Below are 18,940 nucleotides of genomic sequence, written 5' to 3' on the forward strand. Positions count from 1 at the left end.
ACAGGAGTCCCCGTGGACTATAATGTTTGCTGATGACATTGTGATCTGTAATGAGAATAGGGAGCATGTTGAGGAGACCCTGGAGAGGTGGAAATATGCTCTAGAGAGGAGAGGAATGAAGGTCAGTAGGAACAAGACAGAATACATGTGTGTAAATGAGAGGGAGGTCAGTGGAATGGTGAGGATGCAGGGAGTAGAGTTGGCGAAGGTGGATACGTTTAAATACTTGGGATCAACAGTACAGAGTAATGGGGATTGTGGAAGTGAGGTGAAAAAGAGAGTGCAGGCAGGGTGGAATGGGTGGAGAAGAATGTCAGGAGTGATTTGTGACAGACAGGTACCAGCAAGAGTGAAAGGGAAGGTCTACAGGACAGTAGTGAGACCAGCTATGTTATATGGGTTGGAGAAGGTGGCGCTGACCAGAAAGCAGGAGACAGAGCTGGAGATGGCAGAGTTAATGATGCTAAGATTTGCACTGGGTGTGACGAGGATGGACAGGATTAGAAATGAGGACATTAGAGGGTCAGCTCAAGTTGGATGGTTGGGAGACAAATTCAGAGAGGCGAGATTGCATTGGTCTGGACATGTGCAGAGGAGAGATGCTGAGTATATTGGGAGAAGAATGCTAAGGATAGAGCTGCCAGGCAAGAAGAAAAGAGGAAGGCCTAAGCGAAGGTTTATGGATGTGGTGAGAGAGGACATGCAGGTGATGGGTGTAACAGAACAAGATGCAGAGGACAAAAAGATATGGAAGAAGAGGATCCACTGTGGCAACCCCTAACGGGAGCAGCCAAAAGAAAAAGAAGACGCCAGATGGCAGTATCCTGCAGGGCATGCTGGGAGGTATAGTCCCATAGGGAAACCGTGTTGGTTTCCTAGGGGGCCACCAGGGGGAACTGCTGGGATGTATAGTCCCTACTTTCTGGGACTTGACCTGGAAGTGCTTCCAATGGGCTATGCCCTAGCACTGGAAATACTGCGGGGTCATAGATAAAAGAAGCTGCCCGATCTCAGCCAGACAAGTCAGAGTTGGTTGAAAGAGGACGAAGTTTGCCTGGAGGAGTGGAAGGCAGAGGGAACGATCACTGTAAGAATTGAAAAACCCATTGTAAGGTATTTGGATGCTGATAAACACTCATTATATTGGGACTTATATCTGTACAATTGTGTCTGGGGTTTGGGCTGCTGCAAGGTACCCTAGCGGTTGCAATAGACATAATCAGCTATAAGTTCCACACCACTTTACAATGGCCACTGTAATACCACTATGAGCTGCCCAACTGACGTTTACCTTTCCATTTGTCAAAATGGATCTATTTGAGCAAATCACAGCTAACTTCTTTTGTAAAGTGCACAAGGATCTGTTCCAGTTTCCATATTGAGCAAATAGATTAGTGTAGGGCTCCATGATATCTTCATGATATTCCTCAACATGTTTATTGTCGAAATAAACCATCAAAATAGATAAAAGTCTGCTTATAGTGAAGTGTAACTAATAATAATGAGTATAAACAGGGGGTAACATAAAAACATTTTAATAATGATGTGATGAATAACAAAAGTACAAAACATAGAAAAAATAATATATTAAAAGAAATGTAGATGAATCAAAATCCGATAAAGTAAACATATGTGAACATAGTAGGTGGAAAAGTAAAAATAAAATAAAAATAAAAAAATAAAATAAAATAAAACAATAGCACAAAAATGTTACAATGAAAATAAACATGGTCTCACAGGAGTACACTTGGCAGACAGTTTCAGGGCTCTAGTGATGGTAATTACCCACTGAACCATGGGTTGGCGCTGTGGTCTAATGCCCTGTCTCTCCCTCCCACTGACTGCCCTCCTGGACCCGCCCCTTCCTGCTGAGTGACTATATAACCCAGGATCCAGCCACCTTGTTTTCAGTTCTGTTTTGAACTCGCGTCTGGAAAGACGTCTCTGCAAATTATCACGTGTTGCATTTCTGTGCATTGTTTCAAATTTTACAGGGTCATCAAAGTGGTGCCCCAACTCTTGCACTTTGTTGTGTCTCCTTTTCACAACATATATACAGAAAAATGGAGATGGAAACAAAGGAATAGCTGAATGAGAAGATATTGTAAATTAATTATATCAATAAGTAAATCAACCAATACAACTATACAACACCTACGTGCAATAAAATCCAGTTCTATTTTTAGAACAACATGTCACCCTTATGTAAGGGTGCCGCAAGAGATTTTGGGCCCCACGTAAGGGTATCATATTGGGCCCCCAACCCTGTAACCTGTATAAACCATCCATCCATCCATTATCCAACCCGCTATATCCTAACTACAGGGTCACGGGGGTCTGCTGGAGCCAATCCCAGCCAACACAGGGCACAAGGCAGGAAACAAACCCTGGGAAGGGCGCCAGCCCACCGCAGCCTTGTATAAACCCCCTATTCAAAGCTTTCAATAACTTTAACTATGCAGGTTTGAAAATTCAAATGAAAAACAACTAAATATTCAAATATATTCAACTTAGGTTAACAATTCTAGGTATTTTTTATTTATATGTGCTTTTGTAAATGTTATTATTATGGTACCAACATCAACATCAAGAACAAAGCGAGCAGAAAAAGATACTAGAGATACTTAGGCAACTGTGAAATTTAAAGGTCATGAATTGTTTTAATTAAAAACTCATCCACTGCCACAGATCCCTAACGTGCCTCACCACACAGCTAAGTCACAATAACAGGTTTGCAGGTTCATATGGTCAGTACAATAGTGACGCAATTCATTCTTTTTGAACAACTCTTTTCAGTGAATCGTATACATTGATTTGTGAACGTTAATGAATCAATTCAGTGGAGCTAAAGCACATGCACATCCTACATGATATCGTCAGCATTTTTTGTTTCGCCGATGCTGGTAGACATTTAAAGTGCACGGACAAGAACCGCCTGACTCATTTGATTTTGCGAATAACTCACTACCCGGGAATCAGGCTAACAATTCTAATTTATTTATTTGATTTGCAAATTAATCACTACCCAAAAACCAGTCTAATGATTCTCATTCATTTGATTTGTGATTGAGTCACTACCCAAGACCCAGGTACATGACTCTCATTCATTTCATTCATCTAACAAATCAATACTTGAGAACCAATCCAATGATTCTTACTCATTTCATTAGTGAACAAATAACTTTCTGAAATTCAGGCTAATAATTCTCTTTTATTTCATGCATGAACAAATCATTATGAATTGCACAATTCTCCTTCTGTAATGCCTTTTCTTAATTATGCTTTATATCATATTAAATATATAATTAACTGTCTATACTACCTGTCTAAGACGGGTTGAAATCTAAGTAATCAATGTAGACCTCAGCATTAATGTCTGCAGTGCAGCATGCAATAACAATGTCTCTATTTTAGGCCATTAGGTATAGGATTGGTAAAAGCAGTGTTAATGTTTGTGATGCATCATCTGTTGGAATGACAAATGCAATGTATTTCATTACGAAAAATGTTTGTGATGCGCCATCTTTTGGAATGACAGAGACATAGCAACCAGACACTTAGGGTCTTATTAAGGTGGATTATATGTTTATCCATCCATTCACCAACCCGCTATATCCTAACACAGGGTCACGGGGGTCTGCTGGAGCCAATCCCAGACAGCACAGGGCGCAAGGCAGGAACCAATCCCGGGCAGGGCACCAACCCACCGCAGTATATATTCATATATAATTAATTATATATAAATGAATACAAAATTATTATTATTTATATATACACACATATATATCAAAATAATGCATAATCCCAGACATCCCTTATACGGAAGTCTCTAAATTGTGAATTTCCCATTGGGATTAATAAAGTATCTATCTATCTATCTATCTATCTATCTATCTATCTATCTATCTATCTATCTATCTATCTATCTATCTAAATGAATTAATTAATCAAACGAATCAAATGAATCAAAAGTTCGAAAGAAATTAATCAGTAAAGATAATCGAAATGCCCATCACTGTGTCACATGCAGATTACAGTGAAATTCTTACATGCATATGTTAATCAGCCTGACAGCCTGATGAACTGCATCTGCAAAAATTGTTGAAATGGTCAAATAATTAATAAACTCAGTAATTTGAACATATCATTTGTCTGCTTAAATTGAATTCTTGGATCATTATAGACAAACATCCATCCATCCATTTTCCAACCCGCTGAATCCGAACACAGGGTCACGGGGGTCTGCTGGAGCCAATCCCAGCCAACACAGGGCACAAGGCAGGAAACAATCCTGGGCAGGGTGCCAACCCACCGCAGGACACACACAAACACACCCAGCATACACTAGGGCCAATTTAGAATCGCCAATCCACCTAACCTGCATGTCTTTGGACTGTGGGAGGAAACCGGAGCGCCCGGAGAAAACCCACACAGACACGGGGAGAACATGCAAACTCCACGCAGGGAGGACCCGGGAAGTGAACCCGGGTCCCCAGGTCTCCCAACTGCGAGGCAGCAGCGCTACCCACTGCGCCAATAATTGGACTTCTTATCAATACTGAGCACTTCATTTAAACATTCACAGTCCAAGGTAGAAAATGTGGTATGTTGAATTTAGTAACTGGTAGAACATCCATTAGCAGATAGATAGATAGATAGATAGATAGATAGATAGATAGATAGATAGATAGATAGATAGATAGATAGATAGATAGATATGAAAGGCACTATATGATAGATAGATAGATAGATAGATAGATAGATAGATAGATAGATAGATAGATAGATAGATAGATAGATAGATGGGCAGCATGGTGGTGCAGTGGTAGTGCTGCTGCCTTGCAGTTAGGAGACCCGGGTTCGCTGCCCAGGTCCTCCCTGCGTGGAGTTTGCATGTTCTCCCCGTGTCTGCATGGGTTTCCTCCAGGTGCTCCGGTTTCCTCCCACAGTCCAAAGACATGCAGGTTATATGCAAATTATAAAAGTGTGTTGTTGTAGGTGTGAAGTGTTTTGACTGTTATTTTCATTTCTTTTGTGCTTTATACGTTTTTCTATGCATTTTCTACACATATCCTTGATATTTAAAACTTACGCTAGAAGACAGACGTGTTTCAGGCCATGGAGTGACAGATTTCATCACAGCACCTACTCACATACAGAGAAATTCTAGTTTTCAGCATTTTTATTCATGAAGACTTCTGCACTAATTCTATCCAAAATGTGACCATTCTACAGGACAAATTGCAGGGAACACAGACGAAGGATTTCCAAGCATGAGCTCAGTTCAGTGGTGAGTGCTACACTACCTGCTATTTAGCATTGATGTAGTATGCATACAACGTTGTTGACGCATCTCAGAGAGCTTTTGTTGAAAAACAGCATCAGGCTTGTTTGTTTAGCTAGTAGTTGTCCTAATATCTCATTCAGATTCTTCTTAAATGTTGTTAAGGTTTCTGCTTCTGTTCCAGACTCCCACAACTATTTGCGTAAAGATGTGCTTAAATGCACTTCCCTTTAATTACCACTGATGTCCTCAATTATGTGATTCACCTTTAAGCTGAATGAATTCGGCTGAATCTACTTTATCAATTTTGAAGATCTGGATTAGGTCTCCAGGTCTCTTAGGTTTCTCTGCTCGAGACTAAACAGGTTTAATTCTCTGTGTCTGTCACAGTAGGACATGTCCTTAAATCCCAGGATGCACCTGGTTGTTCTCACTCTGGACAACTTCAAGTGTTGCTATGGCTTTCTTGTAGCATGGTGACCAGGACTGCACGCAACACTCCAGATGTTGTGTATTATATATTCTGAACATAACTTCTGTTGATATTGTATATTCAATCTAACCTAACATTTTATTTGCCTTTAAATCTATCCTGTGCATTTCTTAAATGCATTTTGCTTTCTGCGGTATAGAGATGTAATAAATATTCCCTGCAACAAGACCTCCCCTGTCACAAACTATGAAACAATCGACTGAGATGTGTGACAAGGAAAGAGAGCTGAGGGAATGATACAGGCATACCTGTGAGGTTTAGCTACAACAAAACTTTGAGTGTGGCAGAAGAATGTGACGATTTTCAATATTGTGGAGGGTGACTGAATAGGGTGGAAATAAATAGTGCTGTGGCAGTGTCGTATGCAGTTTCAGCAGCCATAAAAAAATGGCAAGTGCATCTTTGCGTGTTTGCCATTAAAGCGTACATTGATTCTGAATCTTTAACAGAGGTGCCAAGGAGATTTAGCATTAAGAATATGATGTCTTAGTAAGGATCGTTTCCATCTTGTAACACTATTTTAAAGTGGTTCAATGGTTTTCAATCTACTGGTAGTGTGAAGGATGTGTGTTTTTATGAAGATTTATACTAATTTCGTCTTCACAGGTGGCGCAGTGGTAGTGCTGCTGCTTTGCAGTAAGGAGACTGTGGAAGATTGTGGGTTTGCTTCCCGGTTCCTCCCTGTGTGGATAGCGCTTTGAGTACTGAGAAAAGCGCTATATAAATGTAATGAATTATTATTATTATTAACAACCATATAAAATACAAATAGTGCAGTGGTTCTCAAGCTGTGGGGCGGGCCCCCCTAGGGGGGCGCGAAGTAACAAAAAGGGGTGTGCAAAGATGTGAAAAAAAGAAAGCAAGAATTGAAAATATGAAAAATACATCTATTGAAACCAAAGCAAATTCACTTAAACTACATTCTGATACTAGAAAAATAAATATAGAGTTAGATAAATGTCAATAAAATTTAAGTAGGTATAATAAAATACGCATCTATGATATATCATTAATTAAAAAAGAACAAATTGGTATTAGTGGGCTCCTTTTAAAACATTATGGGGGCGCCATTAAAGCTGTTATGAAATTTCGGGTCACAAATACTTAAAGGTTGAGAAACACTGAAATAGTGCATTCATTTTTTTAGGAATAATTTTGCTACCCTTTTCTTTTTAACTCAGTTTATTGGATTGTTGAAATGAAAATTGGTACTGTTTGTGAACATTTTTAGAAAAATGCAGTGGTAGAGGTTATTTTTAAAAAGACAAGATCAATAAACTGCATCTAATAATTATGTTTCGGCTAATTTATTCATTATCTAGCACGAAGTGTTAAGTGACCATTTTCAAAAATCATCGCGTTCCATTCTAAAGAATTTTCCTGAATCTTACACTAAACATTAGCACTGGCAGTGATGTACTTCAGGTATCTATTTCCTGCTTTGAATGCTAAGTATTGCTTCATTAACAAATTTAAACATATTTGCTATCTCTTGGCCTATGTGTACTTTGGGTGCTTTTCGTCCATATTCGCGTATGTCTGACGTCTCTTCACACGGTTTTTCCTTTTTCTAGCGCGCTCCTGTAAAGCCTGCTTCTCAGACTCTGTCATTATGTTTGAGGCGCCTTTCTCACCCCTTGTCTGATTTTAGACGTTCTGTCTTTGAAGATGACTCCCTCAGCATGCGTCTTTACTCCTCCTTGTGCGTCTCACACTCGCACTTCCTCTTTCGAATGAGTCACCAAAGCCAAACTAATTAGTCAGATTACGCTGAGGGACTGGACACGCAGACTTTAGTGTTTTATTATATTGCAGATATGTTTGCTTTCCACATTTCTCTTTTAACAATATTCATATGAGAAAGATGCTTGAAAGACGTTTTTTATTATACGTTGTGGCAGATGACTGGGAACCTTGCCCCACCGGGACGGCTAGAGAAGGGAAGGACCAGGAGAGGGATAATATCTTCCCCGGGGTGCAAGAGGCAGCCCGCCTGGATTACATCAGTGGCCCCCGCCAGGGCACGCCTAGACGATCCCGGAGTCCTGGATGGCGGCACTTCCATTACCCCAGTTAGTGCTGCCGGAAGTGGAACCAAATGCACCTGAAGTGCTTCCAGGTGCCCATGCAGCACTTCCGCCACACCAAGAAGTGCTGCAGGAGGTTTATCAGGGTGCACCTGGAGCACATCCTGGCAAAACATTTACTCTTTCAGGGCTGATATTGACTTTTGTCAAAATTCAGTAGTAGAGGACGGTAATCTTAATACATAATTCGCCTGCCTCCTCACTCACTCACTCACGTCCGTCCGAAGCCGAATGCGCAGTCGCCCTGTGCACAGCTGCCCAAAAAACCTTACGAGACCGACATCCAACCCCAACATCGCGGCAGGCAGCGGATTTAATTCAAAGAGAAAGGCGACTTTGATTAAAGCTCTAGAGGCCTGAAAGGCGATTTCGACTACAGCTCAAGGCCTAATTACGCATTCTGATTCAATTACGCATTCATTCAATACACCTATATCAGGTTTGTGGTGCTAATACTTTTCCATATTGTACTGGAACATTCATCATTCAATATTATACTATAGGCCTGGAAAATTCATCAACTAACAGTACAAGCCTGTACAGTAATGAGTAAAGCGGACTACAATCATTACAAAACAACTTCTTCATTACTTATCATTTGTTCTTCATACACTGCTGACACAAACTCATGCCCATTTCATCTTACGTTGTCGAAGCGGGCTCTTTGTCTAGTCAGCTATAAACTGCAACAAAATTTACCCTTACATTTTAGTTTGACTCTCTTTGCTAGAAGGAAAGTTACATAGCTTTGTTGATTGAATCTCGATTCCCTACTCGTGGTTATGAGTAGCGAAGAGTATACAGCCTCTAAAATGGCACTGACATCTGGCGAGAGACCAAAGCGAATGTGCAAAGCAAAATAATCCATGGATGTTTTACGTAATTTTGTTGAATAGGCCTCTGACCTGTCAGATTCCGAGTTTGATGCAGGTGATCTGAAGATGGATATCAAAAACAAAAGTGAGGTACCAACATCATCTCGATTGGTCCCCAGTTGATTGTGGTGCTGAACACTTTTGTGTAGCTGATGCACCTACAGCAGCGTTTGCCTGGGAGGACCACCACTTATGATGACAAGAGGTACAAACCACAATGAGTCACACTGGAACCGTCACCACCACCTACCTGCTGTGCGAAGGCAGCCAGGCAGCTGGCCCACCGTGCATTCCTGTTGACCAACAGGGTGCCCCCACGCAGCCACTGCTGCCAGAGATGCTGAACATGCGCCAACAGCAGCCATGGCACATAGCAACTGACGTTTTATGTTGACTTATGTGTGAGACCATTGCTTTGTGTGCTTTCCAGAAAACTGAGTTTTTTGGAAAAATATTTAGCCCTCAAGGTGTTAAAGGGGCCGCCTCACTCCATTCGGGGAGCCGGAGTCGGGTGGCAGAGGACAGAGCTTGCGGGAGAGGAGTGGAGGCGGAAAAGGAAAACAGAAGGAGTTTGGGCTGTTTGGTACACTGTGCTGTGTGCTGTAGAAGAAACACAAAATAAAAGAGTGTGCTTTCAAACATTGTGTGTCTCAGTGTCTGTCTGTAGCTGGAATGGTCTTCTACAACGGCCATTGTATCTTGCCTATGATTGGCCCCATTGTCATTATGGTAGTAATACTCTTTTTGAGTCCCAGTATGGTACTAATTTTCTCTTTTTGATCCTCAGATTAAAAATTTTAAGATCCTCTGCACAACATCACCTCCTCGTGTCATTAAAGCATAGAAGGTCTGGACTGTCCATTTCCATCTCATTGTGACCGGTGATAGGTTCACCAGTGAGCTGGTCTCTAATGGCTACACTGGTGCTGCTCCCGATGTCCCTTCTCCCTCTGATGTGTTTATTTCTCTTCAGCAAACCAGGTTTTCCTGATTTAGGACTCCAATGTTCTTTACAACATTATATCTCAAATGTTGTTTTTATAAATTGGCTGGTTGTGGGCTGTTTGGTAATATGTATTACCACTGTCCTTAAATTGTGTGCTTGCATTAATGTTTTTATTTAAATACTTCACTTAATCAAATTCTATTCAAGTGGCATTATTGTGGCAATAAACTAAAGTGAAGTAAGATATTACAACAGATCAGGGGTTAATGGTACACAATTAAAAAGACATTATTTTTCACAAATAAAGCTTTACAAACCATGCTTTACAACACTGGGACATGGACAACAAAACTGTGATTAATGACTACTGTCCATGGACTACCTAATTATGAGTAACGATTACTTTGAAGCACTAAGAATGCTGGAACTATCTATGCTGAATCTTTCAGAAGAGATAAAATGAAGCTACATTTAAAGACTGAAATGAAGAGAAATTGAGTGAAAATGAAATAGTAAGAGTTCAAAGCTAATAATTAGGAATCGATTGAAGCGCATTTATAGATTTCTGGAATGCATCACTAAGTAGCATAAATTAGATGAATGAAGGCACACAAAGAAAACATTTCCAAAGAAGGAGCTAGATGTTCATATCTCTGAAATTTTAATTTACTGTTAGCTTTGTCCCTTCTATAACCTTTATAGAACACTAGAACAATCTGGAGGAGAACAGGCCATGCAGCCCAGCAAAGCTCACCAGTCCTTTCCACTTAAATCCCTGTTCCTTTAGGGGGCGATATAGCTCCCTAGTTGGAATAAGTTCTTTTGTAATTGCGTCGTTTTAAGTAACCGAAAACTATATAGATATTGTCACACACGTGCGCATGGGAGGCAGCTAAAGGACTTGAGTGACGGCAGTTCTGAGATATGCCGGGAGGTGGCAGAGTGCAGTGACTCTTTTTCTCTCTTACCTGCAGACCATTCCCGGGAGATTCCACCTGGCTCTCGTGACATCATTTCCGGGACCGAGCCAATGGAAGGAGACCTTACTGGCTCCGGCCCCTCTGACATCACGTCCGGGCCCGAACCAATGGAGAACGAACACGTCCCTGATCCTTATGACCTCACTTCCTGTCTTCCCCTTTAAAACCCTGCCCTTTGTCCTAATTCCTCAGTCTTGTCTTGGACTCAATTGTATGCACATCAGTGCTGTTTATTTACATAAAAACGACTTTTGCAGCCAGGATACCAGATTATACGGGTGGCTGCCCCAAACCTTTATCTGAGTATTTTTCGTTTTTGTGACAATATGATATTAAAAGGTGATATCCCTCCCATAGTGATACGGAGGTAAAAATCACATAAGAGAAAATAACTTAGCTTTCTTTACTGACGATTTACGCGGCATTACAGACGGGAAGCCTATGGCAAAGACAATACCAAGGTGGGGTCTCGATCTATACAGTCTGCCATCTTTCGTCGCTGCGCTGGAAGGCTTTTCAGGACGGATGACAGTATCACCCATCTGTCCACCGGCTTCGAAGTGTTTGGCTGATGTCCAAGTCTTTTAAACTGGTTCCTCCACGTGCAGGCCCCCACGTCAGCAAATAGTCCATTTCCAAACAAGGAAAGAAGATTTTGTGCTGACTGTTAAGAGTATACATCTGTCTTTAGGCTGACTATACATTCCTCCAGCTGTCTTTGTCTATCTTGTCCTAGCAATTCTAAATGCTGAACCCCTTTGTACTAAATCTGGCTCAGCTATGCATGTACAAAGAAAAGAAAAACAGATTTAAACTGTCTGCACAGAGACAGTGACATTAAACTTAATATAACAAACTTATTATAACAATCCTCTAAAATAACAATAAGTCGAGTTTTGAAAGTCCCTAAAGTCTTAATGTCTACCACACTACTTGGTCACTTATTCCAGGTGTCTATCGTTCTTTGTGTAAAGAAAAACTTTCTAATGTTTGTGTGAAATTTACCCTTAACAAGTTTCCAACTGTGTCCCCGTGTTCTTGATGAACTCATTTTAAAGTCACCGTCTTGATTCACTGGACTAATTTTAAACACTTCAGTCAGGTCACCTCTTTGCTTTGAGATGATACTACCAGAGGCAGCTGTTACACACGCAGCAGCAGCTCACAACAACATCACCCCCTCACTTAGGGTGGAGGAACACAAGGTAAGACGCTCGCTCCAGGCTGTCAATCCTAGGAAGGCAGCAGGTCCCGACGGTGTCCCTGAACGTGTGTTGAGGAGCTGTGCAGAGCAGCTGGCTGGGGTCTTTACAAAGATCTTTAACCTGTCTCTATTCCAGGCCTCAGTTTCTCCCTGTCTGAAATCCTCCATCTTACTCCCTTTACCAAACAAATCACCCATAACCTGCCTGAATGACTATCGGCCAGTAGCGCTCACCCTGGTGTTGATGAAGTGTTTTGAGAGACTGGTCCGGAGTCATATCATGTCCTTCATCCCTCCCACCTTTGATGCACACCAATTTACTTACAGGGCTAATAATGAGGACACTGTTGCTGCTGCTCTCCATGCTACCCTGTCCCATCTGGAGCATCAGGGGAGCTACGCACGTCTCTTCTTTATTGATTTTAGCTCTGCTTTTAACACCATCCTCCCTCACAGATTGGTGGGCAAGCTACTAGCCTTGGGACTCCCGTATTCCACCTGTATATGGATTAAAGACTTCCTGACAGACCGCACACAAAGGGTTAGGGTGGGCCCTCACATCTCCTCAGCCATCAGCATCAGCACTGGCTCTCCTCAGGGGTGTGTGCTGAGCCCCCTGCTCTTCACGCTGTACACACATGACTGCGCCCCCACCCACCACAGCAACACCATCATCAAATATGCAGGCGACACCACTGTAGAGAGGCTCATATCTGGGGAGGATGAATCTGCCTACAGGGACGAAGTGGAGCGACTGACAGCATGGTGCACTGACAACAACCTGCTCCTGAACACAAGTAAGACCAAGGAGCTCGTTGTGGACTTCAGGAAAAAGAAAACAGACATCAAACCACTCTACATCGGAGGGGACTGTGTGCAGAGGGTGTCAGACTTCCGCTTCCTGGGAGTCCACATCATGGATGACCTGTCCTGGGGTGTGAACACAGCTGAGCTGGCGAAGAAGGAGAGTCCTCAGGAAAAATAACATCCCCCAAAAACTGCTGGTGTCCTTCTATTGCTGCTTTATTGAGAGTATCTTGTGCTACTGCCTCTGAGTGGGGTTTTATAGCAGAACAACAGAACAGCGCAGAGGAAAACACTTCAGTGGATCGTAAAGACTGCCCAGCAGATCATCGGCTGCTCTTTACCCTCTCTGGATAAACTGCACAGCTCTCACTGCCTCAGGAAAGCAGAAAACATCTTAAAAGACTCCTCACACCCTACTCATGACATATTCCAACTGTTGCCATCAGGCAAAAGATATAGGAGCATCAAAACAAAGACTAGCAGACTGAATAACAGTTTCTACCATGTTACTATTAGGGCACTGAATGCCACCTAATCACCTCCAATGCAGCAGTGCAATAGATGACATCTTGTGTAATAGTGTTCATGTGAAATTAAGGTCTTATGTTGAATGTTTATGTTCTACCTTATTTCTTCTTATCCATTTTTTTAATTATATTTTATTTTATTTATATGTTGACACCGCAGGGACTGCACCTAATTTGTATTTGTTACTTTGACAATAAAAATATTCTATTCTATTAATCTTCTTTTACTTAAACTGTAAAGGCTCAGCTCTTTTAATCTTTCCTCATAACTCATCCCCTGTAGCCCCTGAATCAGCCTAGTTGCTCTTCTCAGGACCTTTTCTAGTGCTGCTATGTCCTTTTTTGTAGCCTGGAAACCAAAACTGCACAACATACTCCAGATGAGGCCTCACCAGTATGTTATAAAGCTTGAGCAGAACATCCTATGACTTGTACTCCACACACCAAGGCGCTATATAACCTGACATTCTGTTAGCCCTCTTAATGGCTCCTGAACGCCGAGTCCACTATGACTCCTAAATCCTTCCCATAAGGTGATTTTCAGACCATCCATTGCATATTCAAACCTAACACTGAAGTTAAAGTTTATTAGTAGCTGGACAAAAGAGTCCAGAGTGTGAAAACTGGTTAATGACTAAATCTGCTGATGTGTTTTTATTTTTTTTTTTACTTTAAAATTGTCTATTTTTACTTTTGCTTTCAGAATTTTTTTTGTTTTATCTTAGCAAATAAAAATACCTGATATTGTGAAAATAACTAGGGGCAAGAATAAGGAAAGACTAAAAGAATGCGGAAAGACAAAAGAGCTGAGCCTTTCCAGTTTAAGCATGTTTTAAATACAGATAAAGTATTCACACAACAGCAAATTATTAAGAGAGAAAAGATGGAATTCCCTGCAGCACTGCTTCCCAAACTGGGGACCCACTGTGGCTGCAGGTTTGTGTTACAACCAGATTCATGATTAGTGATAATAACTGATAATAACTTATCTCATTTAATTAGTGGGTCTTTTTTCTCTTCTTGATATTGCATTCAGAAACGCACAACAATATAATGTATGCACTTATAAGGCATTCAGAAATATTTATATTTTTGCTCTAGCTTTAAATGCTTAAATCTCTTTTGTCGTTTCCTATTATTTTGCCTTTTTTCTGTGTAGTTTGCTTCCTTTATAGTATCTTTATAATGACAATTAAAAATAAGCAGAGCAGACACCGGGCAGACAACAGTGAATTCATCATCAGGACCCACTAGTGAGTAAATAATGGATTAAATAATCAGAACACTTAGAAATGCAGAATGAATATCAGGATGAAATTTTGTTAAAAAGTAAAAAAAAATATATATATTATTCCCATATAACTGGATAGAACATTTTAACTGAAATTTACTAAACTTAGTTTTGTAATTTCTACATTGTCCCCAAAAAAAGAGAAACTAGGAAATTGCAACTCACTTAACTAAGCAAGGAATCCAATTAAAAACAGAAGTTAGTTGGAACAAAAACCAATCATCACCCCGAAAGCGGATAGTAGAGGTCACGTAGTATACGTGTACCAAGGTTCAGGTCAATAGGTCAGCTACAGGTGATTTAAAACCTGGACAGACAAACGGACAGCCACGGTAGCGTATTATATAAGAAGATTGTGTAATTTTTCTGTGAAGTATTACCATAATACTTTGTGAAATAACACAATCCTTTTGCAAAATAATAGAAGAATAAGCTTCTTTGATATAGCGTGAAGCACAAAAGAACAGCAATCCATTATGAAGACACAGTTGTCAGTGATGTTGCCTTACAGATCCAGTGCATGTGGTGTGCATCCTTTGATTGTAATGTGCAGGCAAAGTTAAAAAAAAAAACGACTTCCTCTTTGAATTATGAAAATTAGGATTTTTGAACACTAGAAATCATTGGGGTATAAATACCTTAGTGCTATTTAGATTCTAGAATTATGCACTAATTATTAAGTTTTCTATTACTGTAGTGCCATTTTCTTTATTTGGGTAAGACCATTTTGTGGAACTGTTGCCATGATGCATCAGCTGGTCGCTATGGGCATAGCTCCAGAGGTGAAGTCGTGTGACTCCTCAAATAGACAGTGTCACATGCTTGGTGCATCCAAATGTTCTGCTACAATGAAAAAGTTAAAGGGATCAGGAGAAAAGATGATGCTGTTGAAGAGCAAAACAAAGATCAAAATAAGAAGGTAGATAAGAAAGACACCAAAGCGCAAAATGCTGAACAGAAATCAAAGTCAAAGATACAGGTCTAAAAAGTCTGAATAAATTTGCATAAAGTTTGCAAACAATAGTATATCTGTCTTCTTAGATGGGACATGATTAATGACATCTCATCCTGTCACAAAAATGACATCACGTACCACCTGGATATCACGGACGGGTTCATTCCTGGTTCAACAAAACCCTTCTAAATGGCACAGCAGGCATGATGGAGTTAAACTTGGGTGAGATACTGTTGAGCTGTTGGCCAGTTCTCTGAGAAGTGACAGTAAGTAGAAGAAAAAAAACACAGCATTTCTCTAGTGCAAATACGCAGCATTGGCCCTCTCAAAAGGGAACTTCATCATAGTCATCGTTTTCGAGATGTAATATGTTTGTCATGTCAACACACATTACGTTAGTATGAATTATTATACGTGCGAGTCGTCATTTGATTCATTTGGTTGCATTTCCCTGTTTGATCAACGGTGTCGTCGATTCCCAGTTGCTCTGAAATATTGCATAGGCATGGGTCAGAGGTGCTACAAATATACTCATGTTCATTTACCTGTCAGGTTTACTTTAATAAATACCAATGTTTATGCGGGAAGTTGTGAAGATATGAACATCTGAAATGGTAACCGTATAGAAAAAGTGTTGTCACTTCTACATAGTGCGACTGAAATGTATGCAAATGCCGATAAATGAAAGTGTGCAATGTGCACTTTAATCACGTCTGAATTTTGATTTGTAGTTTTAAACTATGGAACAGAGGGATAAATCAAGGAAAATGTGTCCTTGTCCCAAACATTAGGGAGGACACTGTATAAGTACCCTTAAAAATTAAAAAACCAAACATTCAGATTAGACTTTGAACCATTAGAACAACCACTAGGCATAAAGGCATCCTTTCTTTTGTTAATGTACACAGCTATAAGCAGATATTAAACAGGAGTTCTTCATAAAGTTTAAAAGCATACATTTTAGAATTTGCTTAATTTACATAAAATGAATATTCACCACAGTTTTCTTCATCAGCGTGATTGCCGCAGTTATCGATACCATTGCAGTGAAGAAGCTGAGGCAGGCATTTTGTGAGGTTCCCACATGGGAAATATCCAAGAGGGCAACTGGATTTTGCTTCAGGTATGTTCAGTGATGCCAGCACCAAAGCAACTGCAAAGTAAAAAGAAGGAACAGCTGTCAGATTCAAGAACAAATTGAACCATTTGGCATACCCACTGAAAAGGCTTCATGTAAAAGCTTCTTTTTTACCGAATGCTTGACGATGTTTGTTTCGTTCATTTTTCAAGGGGTGAATATAATCACAAACATATGGCAATTATGCGGCAGTCACAGCGGAACTTGGCACAACATTTTCAACACAACACGACTTCAAGTGTGATCTTGGAAAAGGGTGGAAAGGCAAGTGAATTAGAAGTGGGAAACTCAGCTTAACACATAACGACAGCTCAGGGGGCTTAAAGATCAAGAGTAATAGTGAACACAAAACCCCCTGCTGGCTAAGAAGATTAGGACTATGCCAGCCGTAGACGATTTTTGCCAACTCGGCTCAGCTCTGTTCTAGCTATTGAGATGTAGCAAATGTGACTGAGTCGGTCCTCTCTCGGGTGAGCACTCAGCCATATGTGTTAATATCTAGCGACCACAATACTACCAAAGCCTAGCAGGATGAGCGTTTTAAAGTGGACGTGGCAACAGCTCCTCAAGCCCAAAGATACAGCTGACTGAAAATTGCATCTCTAGATTCTGAGTTTGTTTGACAAGGCAGAGTGAAAGACCTCTGACAAAATAATCGGTAATGTTCAGCTATTTTACTTACCTGGCTGTTATCGTTTCAAAGTTTTAGGGCACTGGGACCCATCTTATTAGAAAGAAGGCCTGGATGGGATGGTCACTATACAAGATCACAGGGAGTTGCTATTTAAGCTGTTCTGGTGGCAATTTTTTGCAAGGCAGACTCAACCACGCTGCTCCAAATGACATTTTTCCCTTTAATTAGTTTTATATTGAACTAGGGGATTACCCCATGCTCGCTACGTGCCAGCCACTTTACATCTCTGTTGCTCACATTGTGAAGAGGGGGGCTGAACGCACCCCAAGGAGACCCGACCGCTCCTCCAAAACCCCCTCTTAAACGGTGATACAATGGGAAGCAAATAGTTTTTTTTTTTTACCTCCTCTTTGCTCAATCAGCTGCTGGATTACTGCTGCTGCCGTGCCACGTGATCTGCATCACACATAGCGCTTCGAACATTTAAAAGCCTGTACAGCAGCTGTCTTTGTCATCTACTCTTTGTCTTTTATTTCCGGCCCCAGGCATGGTTAATTGTCTTGGCACAAAGTCTCGTTTCGCGGGACCTGAATTCTTGATATTTTAGTTTATAATTTAAAAACGGAATAAGAATCTGAAAATCTAACAGCATCACATTAAAGTCTGATAAATTCTGAATGGAATGATACCAAACATATATATGTAGGTTTTAAAATAAGCCCGATTTAAACCGTGACAAAAAAACGTGACATAAAAGTGTTACCGTTGCACTTTTACGCTTAGGATTATATAGAGTAGATATGTTACAATAAGTTTTGTCACAGAAGTTGGCCGGCATCCCAGCTGGAATAGTTGGCTCTTTGCCCTAATGATAACTCAAACCCAGCTGGTAGGCCATAATAACAGAAGGTCAAAGGGAGACAGTCTCCGGGGGCCATGTATTCCACTTTTACACAGGATAGTAACATCCTTCTGGTGGAACTCCATTTGGCATATTAAGAGATGAAATGGACAACCATTTTGGGTTACTTGGGTAGCTGCAGGGGTACATTGTCCCCACTTTGGAGGGCTTCTGCCTGACCTATAAGTGCTTTATCGCAACAATAAATTTTGTCATTATTTAACTCGATTGGAACCACCATTAGTCTTACCGAATCAGCCCGCAATCTAGACATTTCCTTCGACACGAGCATGTCATTACAAAGTATCCAAAACATCTTAAAATGATGGAAAATTCAGGTGTTTTCTAAACATGCAGGGTCACGAAAAATTAATTCATGCATTTATTTCTAGTAAGATTGACTAAAATGCTGCTGCAAAAATCATTACAAATCATTACAAGAACAGGAAAAAGAGGAACACATAACTCCAGGTCTCAAGTCCTTACAGTGGCTCCCGGTTAAGTTTAGGGCAGATTTCAAAATCTTTTTTTAACATATAAACTCTTAAATAGCCAAGGCCCTGTTTACTTATCTGAGATGATCATTACTTACAAAGCAGATCTCAAGATGATGGACTGATTATGATTCCAAGGATTAATAAAATAACAATGTAAGGTCAAGGTTTTACTTTTAGGGCCCCAAAGCTGTGGAATGGTCTGCCTGCTAATATAAATATGTCCCTTACTTCAAAATACCTCAAAATGTCAAAATATGAATTTGATGGTGTTGATGTTTAATTTGAAAACATAATTATACAAATTTGCCACATTATTTTGTT

The 18,940-nt window shown here is 40.5% G+C and overlaps 1 protein-coding gene across 1 annotated transcript in view; it reads right to left on the bottom strand.

Annotated features, from left to right (window-relative positions):
* The window catches only part of rxfp1 (relaxin family peptide receptor 1), a 182,970-nt gene that overhangs the window by 149,370 nt on the left and 14,660 nt on the right, over positions 1-18,940 (bottom strand). Inside the window, exon 2 of the mRNA XM_028802659.2 lies at positions 16,447-16,602. Coding sequence (XP_028658492.2) covers positions 16,447-16,602 — 156 coding nt within the window. The remainder of the gene's footprint in view (positions 1-16,446; positions 16,603-18,940) is intronic.

This window comes from Erpetoichthys calabaricus, chromosome 5 (assembly GCF_900747795.2).
Source record: "Erpetoichthys calabaricus chromosome 5, fErpCal1.3, whole genome shotgun sequence".
Classification (NCBI taxonomy): domain Eukaryota; kingdom Metazoa; phylum Chordata; class Cladistia; order Polypteriformes; family Polypteridae; genus Erpetoichthys; species Erpetoichthys calabaricus.